This window comes from Lichenostomus cassidix, chromosome 2 (assembly GCF_008360975.1).
Source record: "Lichenostomus cassidix isolate B80296 chromosome 2, HeHo_3.0, whole genome shotgun sequence".
Lineage (NCBI taxonomy): Eukaryota > Metazoa > Chordata > Aves > Passeriformes > Meliphagidae > Lichenostomus > Lichenostomus cassidix.
The window spans coordinates 26902983-26920681 of record NC_139482.1 but is presented as its reverse complement, the minus strand read 5'-3'; the positions used below and the strand labels follow the sequence as shown (position 1 = coordinate 26920681).

Sequence of the window (17699 nt, the reverse complement as noted above, 5' to 3'; positions counted from 1 at the left end):
AAGGAATTAAAAGGAAGGAAAATTAGGAAACTGTATTTGGACATTTTTTTAAAAACATATTTGGTGCAAAAAAACTCTTCATATACAATGATCTTGCAAAATTGCTCTTTGACAGGGGACTGTTACTTGAGAGAGTGGTCAGAATGGAGCCTTTGCCAGCTAACCTGTGTTAATGGTGAGGATCTTGGTTTCGGAGGAATACAAGTCCGATCTCGCGCAGTGATCGTTCAGGATTTAGAGAATCAACATCTCTGTCCGGAACAGGCTTTGGAAACAAGACCATGCAATGGTAAGCACCAAAATATATGTAAGGCTCTTTCCTGTAAGGAAAAAATGCAGAATAACCGTAATTTTGTTTTCATTTTGTTCACGTTATCAATTTTAAGCAAATGTGAATTTGGTAGGCAGAAATGCACTTAAATTGTTTTTTTCCAGGTACCAACTGTAAACAGAAAAAATTTCAAATGGTAGCTATCATATGTTACCACTTTAAAATTTTCATTTTTTAACACCGACATTTCTTTTTATATTGGACAAATAGTTTCCTTATCTGCTTAGTAACATTAATAAAAAGACATCGCTGAGTCTTGATGCATAACCAGATTTAGATTTCTCTCTGCCCTTTGAAATAATTAATTAATTGCATGGCAATGTCATGAAAATGCCTCAGCCATGCTTACCACTGGTAGTAGTTTCCTGTACAGACATTTCTTGTCCATTCTAAGGCCAGATCGGACAAAAAGGAATTTTGAATTTATAATAGAGAGCTAAGGTGTAGAAGGACTCCATGTTTCATCCCAGACCATATGAGATGTGCCCAGAAAAGCTGAGATGTGAAGCCATTGCAGCCCTGGCCAGTTCACCAAGCACTGCAGCCCTGGCTCAGTGTTACCCGGAAAGCAACCTAACTCCTAAATGGGTTTTGCACAACAGATGGGCCACAGCCATTATGAGGTTATTTGAAACATTTCTCTTGCCCATCAACTACATTAGGCTTTCTCATAACCATAGCTGGTGTCCAGGACACATCTGGTCTATTCTCTATGTGTCCAATAAGTGCAGGAGATGCTGGGAGCTCCATGTGTGCAGTGCACCCTTCTAGGTTGCTGGGTGAAGCAGAAAGGAGCCTACTTAGCTGTAAAGCCATTAATCATGATGAGTGTGGCCATGTAATGAGCATGGTCTGTTAATGAGTGTGGCTGCTGCCAGTGGTGGCCTAAAACCTGGTCATCAAATTTCTCAAAATGTGAATATTCTCTGTGCAGATGGCCAGTGCTATGAGTACAAGTGGATGGCTAGCCCATGGAAGGGATCTTCTCGGACTGTGTGGTGCCAAAGGTCAGATGGTTTAAACGTCACAGGTAACTGCTCTTTCTGTATACACAAAAAAATCCTGAAAAACTTGTGGATAATGTGTTTTCCCAACAAATTGAAAAAAAAATTAAAAGTATCTGCTAAAAACACTTCCTGATGTATGAATCAAAAGCATAATCTCTTTGCATATGAAACATGTGGTTTCTTTTCCAGAATTATGAAACATGAAATGCTAAAAGTTAGCAGAAATATTATCTTCTGTAGCAGACCTGAAATGTTTTACATTGTATGTGTTTAGGTTTTTTTACCATAGGCTTATTCACACTTCTAAATTTAGGGTTTCAGATTTCAAGACCTACAACAAATAAAACCTTTATGCATTACAGGTCATTTCAATGCCTATACAAAGACAGATAAAATTGCAAAGCTTGATAATATCATCCATATATGACACATCTCGTTAAAATTACTAAATATAAAATTTTAATAAATGTGCTAGTATAATTTTATATGCTTCAATTACTTCAATGCCTTAAATCTGTATGAGGATACTTCAGTGGACAACTATGGGATGTAGTGACTTTTTGTGCAAACCTAAGCACAAAAAACATGAATTAAGAACGACTGAGATCTGAGAAGAAAATCTTCATATGTATCTATTTATACAGATTTATTTATTGGAAATACGGATCCATTTAGGCTAAGAATTACACATTTATTTAAATAATTTTTGTGTTATTGTGTTACAAGGTTTTGAAGTAACAGCTTAAAGCTTCTTGCAAATCTTGCCTTGTGGTGTAAGACTATTAAAACGCTTCTTGTTCACAACAAATGCAACAGGGTATTATTTATGCACCTTGATTGCTTCCTGCTTAGCTAAGATGTTTCTGTGGTAAGTAAAACTCTAAGTAAGAATTCTTATTGAGATTCATTTAGGATATTATCTATGAAAGGTCCTATAGGATTTGAAATAAATAACTTCTTGGAGATTATGCCTCTGAGATGTTAAAGTCAGAATGTATTCACAGTCAGTTAGATGAAAATAATAATTTCTTCTGATGTGACTGAATACAGCCATGTGATAAATTCTAGGAAAGAGAAATGTATGACTATGTGTTGTTGGCAGATTTTTCATAATGGGACCTCCAAGGCAGACAAATGTCAGACCTATATTGTATCTCTTTTTTTTTTCAAAGTTTGTTTGTATGTTGCTTTAAAGCTATGGTAACTTTCTGATTTGAAATGAAGACTAATAGAATATTCCAGAATATGCAATCCCCAGTCTCCATGCAATGCAAAACTGTATTTTTCATGTGTTTCTGGTAAATGCGAACTTATAGTTTTCATGGGTTTTATGACTGTTTCAAATACAGCACTTAAATATAATAGTCAGTGGGAACTTCTCTACATTAAATATACAGTAGTGAATGAGATTTTAATTCATATTTGTACAATTTTTGGAAGTGTTTTGTATAAACTACATTATTTAAGAGCTCATAGATGTGATCTTGTCTGCCTTATACCTGCACATTTGGCTCTAACACAGTGTATTTTAATTCAGACATTATTAATTAATTATTATGAGTTCTGTTGGTATTTTAAGGTCTTTATCTATTTACTTAGTTGCATAATATCGTTGTGCTGAATAGCTCTTTTTCACTTGAAGGTGTTATTTCCCATGGGCGATGAGGCAACTCTTTCCTCCTGCAGCTTCCTTGGATGGCTGATATTTTATTACATAGATTCCCACAGGCATGTGATTTGTATGCTAGGATGTAAGATTTTCTTTTCTGGGGGCTGGGAAAACTTATGGCAACCAGCAGGGTTTTCTTTGTTCTTCATCAGCCATCCTGTTAACACTTGGATCTACGTAACCACATCTAACTGCATCTGCTATGGTTGTGACCAACCTCAGCTATCAGGATTTCATCATCATATCACACCAGTGTAAAAATGTTATTAATTTGGGAGATGCAAGATAAGTTGTCCTGTAGCAGTATAAATTTTAAACAATGTGATGCATATCCCTCTTCTCTAAGCTAAAAGGAAACACAAGAAAATTCAAACTGATCCTAAATGTATTTTAAAGTAATTCTGGCTGAAATGATAGTGAAAGCCTGATGGTGTGTATTGGTCCATAATGATAACTGCACTATATATAAAGACATAGAAATGGAAACTAGTTCTATATAAAAAGAGAAAAGATTGAAACCCACAATATCATCAATATTGTAACATTCAGTACATGCTTTACTGATAATACTGCTTTCCTTTCATAAAATCTTAGACTAACATGAAGCCTCGCTTCATAAAGGCAAAACTATAGCACGTGTAAAGTGACCCAGTAGCAGGAGAAAACAGGTATCCTTTCAAAAACAGGATGAGTAACTTGTTTTCAGTTTAACAGCAAAAGATATAAATAAAAAAGATGCCTTTATTACTATTGTGGCCACAGTTTTAATATGTAAGTCATAAGGAGGGCCCTAGAGAACCAAATCTGCTCCCTTGAGTACAACAAAGTATTTAAATTGTTTTTTAGGCAATCCAGCAAAGGAACAAAGGAGAAAAAAAAGGCTCCATTGCTAAATATTAGTTCTGTAAAATGCACATGAAATCAAACAGCGCATTTGCTGTATTCTTACTCTCCATATAAGAAAATACTTGATTCCAGTTATCCTTCACCTTGCAATAAAAGAAGGACTCTTACATTCAAATTAGCAGTAAGATTGTCATCCACGATATACTGCAGCAAGTAATGACATCAGTAATTTCATCAGTGGTGAGGTATTACCATGTCAAAATATGATTTTCTGTCCTACAGGGGGCTGTTTAGTGCTGCGCCAACCAGATGCTGACAGGTCATGTAACCCACCGTGCAGCCAACCCCACGCTTACTGCAGTGAGGTATGTGCTACTGCATTGGGGCATAGAGCACCCCCGTGAGGCCTTCCCACACCTCTCTTGATTGCAAAAATTATGGCAACAAAAAAGTATTTTCAGAGATTTTACTAGTCATTCGTTTGTTAAAATCCACCTAGCACCATTTTCTACCTTTCAATTGAATGTTAAATAATCTCTGTTGATATGGTATGAACTTGCATAAAAATATATGATGAGGTACTCTCCAGACTAGCACTTTTCAAAACATCCATGTTGTTATGCTTTCTAGCTCACAGAAAACCTTGTTTTTCTGCTACACGGTGTAAAACACTTGTTCCCTACAGACTAGAACATGCAGTTGTGAAGACGGATTCACAGAAGTTATGTCCTCTGATGGCACACTCGAGCAGTGCACTCTCATCCCAGTGGTAGTGATCCCCACCATGGAGGACAAAAAGGCAGATGTGAAAACCAGTCGAGCTGTGAACCCTACCCAGCCCTCCAGTAACCAGGCAGGACGAGGAAGGACCTGGTTTCTACAGCCTTTTGGGCCAGGTGAAGTCATGCAATGAGCAGTTCTTAGTGCTGAGTACTGCTGCAGGGTCTGGCATTTACATTTTTGTGATGCCTAGGACAAGAAAAACCCTTAAGAGTTCATTTAAGAAGGCAGGCAACTGCTCTGACTGAAAACAAAGGAAGAGACATAAGTAAACCCCTAGCCTTCTCACTGTCCATCAATACATTTAGTGAAATTTTATAATCCTTTTAAGCCATTCTACCTGTTAAAATTCACAGAAGCTGTTTGAAATGTGACTTTAGGACTGAGTTTGCTGCAAAGGTGCAAGCCAGCATACTAAATTATAAAGTCTCAACCAATAATTCTGTTGACAGAAGAATGGAAAGGTAGTACTGAAGACTGCAAAGAGTAAAGGCTGTTTAAAATTTCCAGCCATAGCATAAACTGTAGGAAAATTATCAGTATAGGTATGCTAATGCTTTTCTGACATAACCATATTAAAACTAATTCATGCTAGTCAAAAGCTAACCATGTAATTGATATTTACCAAGAATTGATATTTAAATTGATATTTAGCATCAATATGCCCTGAGTCATTATGAGCAGTATTTGCTTTTATGACGGGCCATATTCTTTAGAGCTGAGCAAAGACTTATGTGCAAGAGTGGCATGAAATATAAGAGAGTTATTTCATAAAAAATACTTTCTAAAGTCCGTCATGTAATCAGACATCAGTAAATATTTCCTAGAACAATTAAATATTTACATAAATAAAACGGTAATTAACAAAATACTTTCACATAAAGAGATATGTTGCTTGTCCAAAATCTTAATAATATGGAAGAGTGCAATTGGTTATCATCTTAAGTGTCTCTTAAATCACGTAGAGCAAAATATTCTAATTTTCTTATGTATTAGGGTGTTCATTCATTTCTAAAGGTTTTTTTGATGTTTTTAATTGCAGAATTGAAAGCACTGTCTTTACATGCATAATCCATAAAATGTTTCAAGTTGAGATTTACAACAATATTTCTAATAAACAGATTAAATAATGTTTGGGTTGGAAATTAGAAATACTTGTGTTAGATCCCATTAGTCCTACTAGTATTTACTATTATTTGTACTTTGATATTATACTTGATACCTGCAATAAAATGGTCTTTACTCCAAGTACTTTAATCAACAATAAAAAATAGAAAATTAAACTTTTCTGGTCCTCTTTTAAAAAAACAACATCTTACCAAATATGTTATCAGGTACTCACTTAGGCTACCTCCTCCTGAAAATGCCAGAGAGTGTGTTGTAGCAGCCAGAGTGGCAACAATAAGCAAATATCAGACAGTCATCTTCAACTGTTTAGGAATGTGGATGCTCAGGTGAACTTAGGGATGTTTTTGGAGCAAGGTACAGTTGAGAAACTTCATGAAAACTCACCAATTTTAAGTAATTTGAGTTAGGAAGGAGACATAGCTCAGATAATCCCAAACATACTCAATAGAACTAATAGAACTAGTTCAGATAATCCCAAAAATACTCAATAGAACAAATACTTTATACATTGAAGTTTTGATCAAGCATAAGAGAAAGTGAACATTTTCCAATTTAGATGAGATTTAGGCTTGATAGTTTTAATTTCAGCACTGGATATCCGTTGGAAAAGTTTTGATTTGCTCTGGCATGATTATTTCTTTACTCGCAATTTCTAAGTCTAGATTTAAAATAGCTCTTTCATTTTCTTCCACAAATTATATTGCAGTTCCAGAAAGGAAGGTATTAAAACTATCCTCTTCAGTTGTCTGGACTGAGGTATTTCCAGAAACAGATGAGTCTGAGATGCCAATTCCCTTGTATACTTAGAAATAATCTGTCCAGAGGCAATTCAGGGAGCCTGAGTTAGATGTCAGTAGTTGCATAATAGGAATGACCTCATTAACAGAGTTCCTTGTTTTGACAAAAACAAATCCATATACAAGGTATTGCCGGTCTTTTTTTCAAGGAGATGTTACTATTTTAAAAGAAGCCAGCCTGAAAAAAAACCTAAACCCCTTAATTTACCAATAGAAATAAACCAAGGAGAGAGGAAATTAACCTATTTAGCAGTACTAAAGTCTGAATTCCTCTCATTGATATTATCATATCATAGGATATGTCAGGTCAAATCTACTGTTCCATTAATCTTTAATGGATCAGCTACTTCAGTTATTTCAGTTACTATCAGTTATAATGTTTCATTAGGTTGATTAAGGTAACAAAGGTAAAATGTTTTGATATTGATTAATCTTGAACAACTCATTCACATGACTGCAAGGCTTTGCATTGCTACAGACCAAACAGCCTGAGCTCAGCTGCACAGCAATAGAAAGCACTACTGTGTAACTGATCAATCTTAGTCTGACTAACTTCTGTTATTATTAGTGTGGAAATATAAACTGCATTGATGATGTCTGTTAGTCCTACAGAGCTAAAGAGAAGCACTAAGTGTTTCGTCAGAAAAAATTCAGCTTATTTGCTTACACTGAAAAGATACACAACTTCATGAAATAAAGCTTGTACCACTAGTAAATTAAATCATTCCGTTTTAGAATGTTTTTTTTTTATTGTCAAGGAGATGCAAGAAGACTAGCTAACCTCATGGAAAACAATGTTTTTGAAAAGCCATTTAAAAATTTGAAAAATGAGCTGGATAAAAGTAGTGAGTCAAAAAGCATGCATTCACCTTTAATTGTGACATGCTTATTTGGGGGCAGAGCAAAAACCCCACAGACAAAGCCACATCATTTTTCCTGCTGGACGTGGGTGCATCTGAGGCAAGAAGGAGAGTGGTATGTATACCTGAGCCTGCAGGGACATCATGTCCAAAATACAAACTGCACAGGCTGCACATAAACAGAGTCCTCATTAACAACAAACAGTTGCTCAATTTATGAGCATGGGTTGTCCTTTTTATGTATTTTTATTCTGTGAGGAGAAGTTATTTATTACAAAAAAAATTGCATTTGTTAGGGAAAGAAATTTAAAAAATATTACTTTATACAGTAATAAAAGTTGTGTACAGGCAGTTAAGGTGTGGATGAGGTACAGCATACAAATGGTATTTAAAAACATTAAAGTAAATAGAAACAAGAGTAAAAATAACAGGCAGCTTGATTTACCAAAATCAAAGAAAAATAGAAAATGACGCTAAATGAGTCCTGGGCTGATGCACTGCCCTGTGATCACACTGAGGGATTGCTCACTACCAGAGGGCCCCAAAGCTGAGTTTCTGGGCATCTCACCTGCTGCCTCTGCCCCAGATCTCAGCTCCATTCCAATTATCCTGTCTTCAACTAAAAAGCGGTGCACAGAGAAGTCATTGCTCAGTTATTTAACAATATTTACTCTGATAATACTGCAATTGCTAGTGAAGACATTTATTTTGGATTATTTTATTTGCACTTTTTTTGGATTATTAATTTTGGATTATTAAAGTATTTCTATGCTATATTAGAACTAATAATTCAACAAGACTAACTCAAACACTACTGACTAACATTCATTCCTTTTAGATGGGAAGCTGAAGACCTGGGTTTATGGTGTAGCTGCTGGTGCATTTGTTTTACTCATCTTTATTGTTTCTATGATCTATCTAGCCTGGTGAGTTCCTTAATTATTTATGAAAAACCGGTCCCCACACAGACTGTAATGCAAGTGTTTACATCTGCTGCTGTAGAAACTGCAGGCACCTCTGTGAGCTGCAGTGTTGAATTTCCCTTGTCATTTTGTCCAAACTCGGGTTAGCAGATTCTGGTTGTACTCTAGGTGATGGATAGCCACATGCTCTTCTGAGGTTAGAAGAACTTACAAATATGGGGTACCTTAGTGTACAGTTTATTTTTGCTCCGTTTGTCTTGGTCATTATGTACAGTGTCCAGAGTAATTTTATTGTGTCTGTATCACAAAATGCTGAGAGAAATAGCAAGAAGGAAATTTAGTCACCAGGCAAGTCACATTTTACATTCGACAAGATACAGAGATATACAATCAGAGAAATTTGGAAAATTTTCTCATCTTTTTAATATATGACATAATATTTTTTCTAACAAGTCACCTTTGAGAACATGCTCCCTGAGGTTTTCTAGGTCCTGTTTGGAATTTCTGGTCCAAACAACTGTACAGGTGGAAGGTGAGGAAAGTGTGGTAATATACATCAGGCTCTGTGTTGTACTGCATTAGTAAGCATTTGGGGGGCTTCTGGGTATGTTTGCCAATAAGTAAATTTTGCCCAAAACCTCACTTCTGTCTAGGTAAGATAAAAATTTGTTTGGGTTTTTTTTTGTTTGATTTTTTGGTTTTTTGGGGCAGGGGGTGGGTTGGGTTTTTTGAAGAAAACAAAATCCATTAGCATTCAACTGCACTGCAGATTATTTGGACTGGAATCTATGACTACTGCAAGTCATTGTAATAAATGGTTTTGTATAAAAGATTCAGATTTGAGCAGCCTAAGTGACATAGCTGAGATAAGATTTTGGACAAGACTGAGGATGCACAGGCCTGACTTAAAGAAATGCTTATATTACACTCTAAACGAAGACAAGTACTATACTGTGGATAAACATTCATGTTCCTTTGGCCTGGTAATTTTTTAAAACTGTATCAAATGGGTTGGAAATATTGCTGGATTAAAATCTAATTGAAGGCTATACAAAGATTGTTATGGCTAACAACAATACCTCTGCTATTAATGACTGGTTTGATTATAACATCTAGAATTAATTGTAGTCATTCAAGCAAGTATAATGAGATAAAAAAATCAAAAGATGGAACTTTCTCATAGGAACCCTTGATGTGTCAAGAGCGATTTAAGATTTGAGTAACATAATTTAAAAGAACCTGATTTCAGCTTTGATACATGACCAAATATTGCATGGCAGGTTCTGAGTACTTCTGAAAACTGAGTGATGTTGCAAGAGTACCTGCCAAGGATTTCATCTAGTCACATCAGCACCATAGCAGCTTGTTTCTGAACAACCGAGCTTTGGATTAAATATTGCTTTGGGTTGGTAAAGAGATAATTAGTGATCCCAGTGAATGTTTCAGGCTTATATCTTTTATAAGGAAACAACTGAATGCATTATCAACATGCTCATCTTTCATTTAAGACTGAAATACATCTTTGTATGTAATTGGTTGCTTGCTCTATTTACAAATTATCTTATTGTTTCAGCAAAAAGCCAAAGAAGCCCCAGAGAAGGCAGAACAACCGACTGAAACCTTTAACCTTGGCTTATGATGGGGATGCAGACATGTAAAACACAACTTCTCATGGTGACAAATGGAGTCTAAATTATAGGAATGAAATCAGAAGGTGTCTGAAGCCACAGGGATTTTCTATGGAGTGGATTAAGTGTTTTGACTTTTTCTTTTTTGTAACTGCACCACAGATAAAGAAGGATGGATTTCATGATGCCTACTGCTATTCAAGGTATTACTGCTTTACTTTAGACCATCAGCACTGAGAAATCGGGCAGAATCATGTTAACAGACACTGCAGTTGGAGATCTGTGGTGTTTCCTCAGTCTTAGAAACTCTAAGCACCACTTCTGTCTCCAGAATACTGTAGCTGACAAAGTATTAACACTTGGAAGCCCCTGCATCATTAACCAAGTATAATCACTACGCATGACGAGTTTGTACCAAGCTGTCTATGACTCTTTATATTCAAACATAACATATATACGCAGTTGAACCATATGTATTATTCTATCAGATTATATACTTGATGAAGAGCATTTTAGTGCTTAGTACAATATTAACTTTTAACTGGGATTTACCCACTGAGCAAGTTCAACAGATTGCCAGTTGATGATAACTTGTGTTAACCTGTGTTTCAGAGGGCAATGGCTCACTTGCAAAATTCTGTCCTGTTACCACTCCAAAGTATAAAGGCCTCATGTACATCCAGAAAGGAGGCATTCTCAGATTCACTATTTTCTAGTGGTTGCTGTCTGGAAAAATACCTGCTGTAAATGTTACAATATGTTTCTACTTTCTCTTACTCAAACTGTTGCCTGCATCTTTTTTGCTACATGTAAGGCAAATTTTTGCACTATATTAGTGCAGCATGATATGCACTTAACTAGTATTGCCATAGAAACTGCCTCTTTTCAGAAAGGATAATGATGTATCTTGTGCAAGGAGTGTCAAGTAGACAGGTCTTGAATCCTGAAGAGAGTAGTGTTCAGTTTGGACTGTGACGGATGGACTCGGCGACGACGTGTGCTGCACACACCGTTCCTCATCGCAGCAGCCATTGCTACCCTATGCCATGGCAGTAATACGAGTGTCTAGTTTCTTGCCCCATCTACCTATACTGGTATAGATTGTCCTGCTGGTTTCTAATTGTACTTTGAAGGCTGTTTATGACTAGATTTTTTATATTTGTTAACTTTGTTAGAAAAAAAAAAGAAAAGAAAAAGAAAGTGGTTGCCCTGTAATCCTGAGTGACATACTTCTTGTCTAAAAAGGTGTTCTGATTGTTCAACTAAAATAAAATGGTTTTGCTTTCCTTTCCTTCTGTTAGTGAGAGCTTTTTCACTGTTGCTGGCAGTGCAATACTCACAGAGGTTTTGTCTTTTCTAATTAGGATAATTCAATAGACTCTTTTAATTATTCAGATAAACTTCTGAGTGTACTGGCAAGTAAACAATAAGATCAGTAGTTCTGCCATTTTAATACTCATGACTTTTTAAAAAACTCTGTCAGTATGAAAACTCACTGTTAACCTCTTCCATGCTCATGGCTTTTCGGTGTTAACGCTTCCAACATGAAGCTCATTGACTTGCCACTGTGCATGTGACATGCTTGTTACGGATGTGATCCATGACCTGAGAAGGGTTATTCTCCTCAAAAGGCTTCTATGTGTAGCCTGGACATACAAGTGACTGTGCCACTACTAAGCAATACAAAACTTTATCAGGCAACCTCTCAAAAATAATTGTTATATAAAGTTCAATATTAGGTTCTCAGGTCTTTTTTATAACCTAAACCACTTCTGCCTACTCATCACGCTATTTACTCAAGAAGCACCAGTTTTTGCACACTGAATGAAACTAGCTTTGCAAACTTCGGCCCAGACCCACTGAAATCAATGACAAATGGACATCAATGGGTAATATCAGTTCTTAAAAATACACACCTTTGTTCTATGTAGAATAATTCTGGAAACCAATGAGCATTTTGTGGATGTTCAAGAGAGATTATGGTCCTACTTTACCTTAGCTGACATATTACCAGTGTGGTGTTACTGCATCAAGAAAATTACCTTCCTCCCACTGTGTAGTCCCCAAATGGGAATGATTAGCAGAGGAACAATGGTAACAATCTTTGGTACATGTTTAATTTCTCATTTTATACCTTGATCCAGCTGCAGCTAATGAAGTTCCCTGGCCCCCTGCCCCAGCAGTGGTTCGTTCATATGTCTTTCAGGACTGGGGTCTTCAGTCTCACATCACTTTGTGAAGATCCATTGGAAAAACATGAATCTTGATAATTTTAATTTTAAGCATTCTTGAGTAGAAAACAAGAAAAACCTGGTTGGTTCCTCTTTTGTCAGACATTTAAAAAAGTGTAAAAATTATAAAGTATTAAAGACCACATGTGGAGACATACATTTTAATAACGATTTCTGTTCTTCAAAAGTCTGGTTCTGTGTTGTCAAATAGTTTTGGACCAAGAGGGAATTGAGGGAACAGGGTTTCTTTCATTGGCAGTGAGTCATCTTTATTTATGATACCAGCTGGTCTTAGCAGGAGCTGTTGCCTAGTTCTTGCCTTGAAGAATTTTATGTCCTAAATCTAAGCATTTAGTAACTTGAAGTTAAAGGTATGACATCTCCTTTTTCTTACCATAAGAAATGGATAAAAAAAGAGATAGGAGGGTTTTCTAAGTATGTTTGGCCTTTGCAATCCATGCAAGTATTTTAGTATGTGTTACATTTTATATCTGATCAGTGAATATCTGGTGCACATCTGCATCATACTAGTGCTGCATTTAAAATCTAGAGTGCATTTTTATTATTATTTTTTCTACAAACAAAGTGCATGGAAATTTTAAGCCAGAATGGCTTCCATCATTATCAAGAAAAAAATACTAGGTTGTAAGGAGGGCTGAAATTGTATGTAAGTCTAAAAGTTGCAAAGGTGATTAAGCCCTCTAGCATTGAAACAGAAATAAATAATAGGTGAATTATCAGTATAGAATGAAAAGCAATTTGCTTTAAAAATCAGAGTGCTTCTACAAATCCAGTGCCTAAAGCAGCCACTACTGTAGATTATTAGTTTGTGAAAGTAATGTTTCCAGTGATCAAATAAACCGTTCAGAAAATAGCAAAGTAGACATTTCCTGTTGATGTGGTCGTTTATATTTTCCTTTTTAAAGCTGTAGTTTCTAGCTTACTGTGTCTGCTTTGAGTCCTGGAGCAGTTCCTTTTTGAAGCTTTGATGCAACTACACAAGCTTGTTTATATTTGGTATAAAACATCAATTTTGAAACACCCTTCCTCCTGCCAAAATATAATAAAGTTTTTTTTTCCAATCTTACAATTTGAAGAGACCAATTTAAAAACTCTATGTGTAAATCACTGTAAAATATACCTTGAATTAAATGGAAATCTGTCTTTTTACCTTTATGTAAATTGTTAAGAGTTAAGAGTTTATTTTGCCTAACTTAATTTACTTGAATATTTATTTTGTAGAATGAGGAGGCAGCTGTCTGAGGAATGTTTACTTTTTTTTTGTTAATGTTAATTTGTAAATTGTGTAATGCATTTTTATTTTTTAAATTCTGTATATTTCTTTTTTAATGCACAAAATGTTTACTTACAACTACTACTGCAAATTTGTGTATATTGTCACTAAGCTTTATTCAGTTAATACAGATGATGTGAAAATGTAACAAGTCTTACATTTTCATTTGGGTTATTTTTACATAACTGATGTATTGCTGACAATAAATATAAACAAAAAATCATTTAATGTCTTTTTTTAATAGATGTAGTATATAGTATACTATGCTGGGATAAAGTAACAATAAAAGCCAGATCCCTAAAGTATGACCACCTTTTAAATAGTCTCTTTTTTTTTCCCTGGAAGGTGTTAGCAAACATATTCTTGTTAAAAATTAATCTTTCTTTTTAAAAAGAAGAAATACTTTCTGATGCCATGGTTGCAATCAAGTCTGTTTCTGCAGTTGTAGTTGACTTGGAAATTTACAAAACACACTTAGTTGATTGATAAATATCCAATAAATGAAACAAATCAATGGTATTTAAAATTTTCTTCCTTAATTGCCGTTTTTATCAGAAAAAAACAACCCTTCTGTGGAGAGTAAGGTGTTGATCAAGATCTCACTAAAAGACATCTGTTCACTTCAAGTGAAGCTGAATCTATCACTGTCCCTATACAAGAAGAAAGAGAAAAGAAGTCACTCTGCATTTTGTCTTAACTGCTCATATTCTATCTCTGTGCTCTCCAAAACTCATTTTCTTTTCATGTCCAGTTCTGCTATGTAATTTACACACCAGATCATGGGGGATTTGTCCTGGTTCAGTAGTTATTACATCCCCAATAATATTTCCAGGCTAAGCCCTAAAAGATTTAAACACAGTTTTGAGAGCACACAACTCTGATTTTTGAGGCATTTCAGGATTTTCACAAGTACCTCCTACCTACATTTTCTCCTGCTGGAATCTACAGTAAAATTACAGAAACATTGGTCTTGAATTCCCACCTACAACTTAAATAGAGGAATTTTTAGATAATTTAAATTTGTTTAATTCAATATAGGCAGAATTTTATAACCAGTTAAAGAACATCTGAGAGAAGAAAATCAAAATTCTCATTTAAACTCTGTGGAAGAGAATTAGCTATGGTATACTAATGAAGATTATAGGGTCTTCACATCCAGTAAAGAAAACATGGTAGGACTTTATCAATTGTTTGCAAGACTTCTAGATTATTGGGGAAGGAAGTCTTTATTAAAAAAAAAAAAAGATATTACAGGAGAATATGATTTTCTAGTACAAGTGTAATGAAAGGACATAAATGCCTCGTGAGAGCACAGCAGTGTCAGGGTGGCAGGTTGTTAACATCAACCCTTGGCTTTATCCACACCTGGCCCTGCTGGAAGTTGATCCTTCCATTTACAATGAAATTGAATTTCGATCAGTTCAAGGTTGAACCTATTTAATTATCATTATGGATTTGTGTATCTAAAAATCTTTGTTTTTTCAGAGGAAATAACATTTGGAACTTGTCCATTTCTAGATGAAAGGTTAGAGGCGCCCACATATATTTTAATATTTTGTGGGTTTTATTGAGAACCTAGACCTTAAATTTGTTGGAATTATATTCTGAAAGTGAAATTATAAAATGAACAAGGTTATTTTTATTTTCAAAAATACCCTTCAGAGTGTCATGTAGTTCATAAAAATGGCAGAAAGTTGTTTCTCGATTAGTTTTTTTTAGGTTACAAATAAAAAATGTTTCATCACAATTTTAGTATTGCATTTGAAAGCAAATCTAGCTTTTTCCTTCCCTTAATAATTATAAAAGCAAACCCTCTTTCTTACCTATACATGTCAAAATATGACAAAATTCTGAGCTTCTTCATTCTTCCCAGTGCTGCACATTAAGATACCTACATGGAAATAGCAATATGGTTTGAGCCCATGACCAGAATTTAGTTAACAGTTCTGTGATTGGACATTCAGTTTGTTGGTGGTCCAGTACTGACAGATTATTTTTAATGCAGTGCCTAATGAAGTCCTACAAAAACCTCTCCCAAACTGAACCCAAACTAATTTACACAACTTGTGTCACGTAAAAATTATGAAACTGTCATATAAGGCGAAGGGTGACATATCGTGTCTTGCTTTCATACTCTAACCCAATTCCCTTAACAGCTTGCTTCTTGTGACCCCATTGTGTCTTGGTGCTTCACACAAATGCCAGATTTCAGCCTTATGTGGAATTTTTCTGATTTGCATTGAGTGTTTTCATAGCCTTAATTCTCTTTTGATGTGTTTTCTCACTCAAGATCGCAGTGAGACAACAATAGTTGCCAGTTGACAACTTACAAGTATTTGAAGACATGTCGTCAAAAGCAAAAATATGCATATAGAAAATGTGAATTTTGAGGCTGAAGTAATTTTTTCCTCTCTTCCTGCAACTAAAGGTGCTGCTATGTGTTTAGAAACCTTGAAGATACCTAATTCTGCATATTTTAGTCATGCCATTCTATTGCTCTTACTTCACATTTTTCTCTACTGTTCCCTTTTTATACTCATTTTGTGTAAATTTTACTTGTAAAATCATAGTGAGAGCTCTCTCCTCTATGTGTACAATCATAGCAGAAGGGAGAAGTCTCTCTTTGAAATCCCAACTGTGATATGACAATAAACAATGATTAACCAAAGCTCAAATCCTCAGCACCTATTAATTTTCCAGTAATTCTGGGTTGAAAGCTTGGTGTACTATCTTAGATATATTCTCAGGTTGTAAAAGAGTAAATCATCCCAGGAGTCAGTCAAAATCCCCATTCCACAAGAAACTCCATGGCAGGAGGTTATTCAAATTTCTTGTTTTGGAAGGTTATTCTAAACACACACACAGATGTTCTGATTTTAGTTGCTTTATCTATCAGCTATACCAACAACCTAAAGTCCTGGGTAGTACAGATGATTTCAAGGTATGATTACAACAGTTTATAAGAGGTGTGTAGCATCATCCATGTGTTAACAGAGCTGTGTTCAGGTAGAAATTCTGTATGCAAGGTCAGGAGGGATACCTCCATACATGAATCTTTCCATTTTGGATCTCATTTTTAGTTTTGATATTCCACAAAATGAAAGTTTCATAATTTGATGTGATTTGTACAGAGATAATAGAGATTAGAACACCCTGTTTAATCAGTACTGAATAAAATTACTTCTCAGCACTGAATAAAATTACTTCTCAGCCATGGGTGTGCTCCTTCTCAACCAGAGAGTTGAACCCATGTAAACTGAATCTCCAATCTCATTATTAATCCCCAAAACATAAACTAACAGTTATTAATAAAGGCCCTGTGACCTGCAAGCAAAGAACCAACATCCTATACAGAGTCTGACTCCAAAGCTAGTCTGACAAACTGGTAGGAAATAAAGTTCCACTGGTTCAGTCTTACCTGTTTTTATAAGAATTATGTTGTTATCTTCCTCACTGCTTTGTTTCTTCAATCTTCAGAATGAAGAATTCTGTAGCTCCATTTTGTGAGTGAAAATTGGTGACACCAGGTTTCACTCAGCCGAGGAAAGAAAAAATAATTAGCTGGCAATTTTGTGACTGCCTGAAGTTGAATTTAATGAACTGCAGCAAAAGCTTTCTGCAACATTAGAACAGCAGCTGGAGCTAAACCCTACATTTCTGTCTTAAATGGCCTCTACTTACTAGTTGATGAGCAAAACATTAGTAGCAGCCATTTGTTCAGTTTAACAGAAATATAAAAAGGAAGCTTTGCAGCACAAGTGAGAAGTTAATCTCAAACTGACTCTCCAATTCTATTGTGGAATTGCAGTGCTGAGAAAGCCAGGGCAGAAGTCTAATGGCCTCAAGACTGTAAATGGGCTCTTTCAGAAAGGCAAAACATTATTTACATTAAAAATTGCCATACTCCATCTCTGTAAATGCATTCACTTTGAAATGAGGTGGTACTGCAGATGACAAGACTTTCATCTGCCACCGTAGATCAATGAAATGGCAGTACAGTATGTTTCTCCAGAATACTTCATGGGTCTCATCAAAATGCCATGCCATGACCTATTAAAAATTTTCTTTATGTTTAACAAATTCTTATAAGCTGTGAAGCTGTCTGCTGTTATTTAAGGATTTATATGCCAATAATAACACTATAGAGATTATAAGAAAATAATGTAAGTGATAGTAACATTTAATATTACTTGATTTAGATTGTT

The 17699-nt window shown here is 35.3% G+C and overlaps 1 protein-coding gene across 7 annotated transcripts in view; it reads left to right on the top strand.

Moving 5' to 3' along the window:
* The window catches only part of THSD7A (thrombospondin type 1 domain containing 7A), a 272353-nt gene extending 258636 nt beyond the window's left edge, over window positions 1-13717 (top strand). For 6 of the 7 annotated variants that reach the window (XM_085050811.1, XM_085050815.1, XM_085050816.1 and 3 more), the window contains 6 exons: window positions 116-289; window positions 1266-1361; window positions 4136-4218; window positions 4539-4749; window positions 8257-8344; window positions 9915-13717. In XM_085050811.1, coding sequence (XP_084906937.1) covers window positions 116-289; window positions 1266-1361; window positions 4136-4218; window positions 4539-4749; window positions 8257-8344; window positions 9915-9999 — 737 coding nt within the window. In that variant the 3' untranslated portion in view covers window positions 10000-13717. The remainder of the gene's footprint in view (window positions 1-115; window positions 290-1265; window positions 1362-4135; window positions 4219-4538; window positions 4750-8256; window positions 8345-9914) is intronic. The other variant, XM_085050817.1, reaches the window with a different exon arrangement.
* The last annotated feature ends 3982 nt before the right edge of the window (window positions 13718-17699 follow it).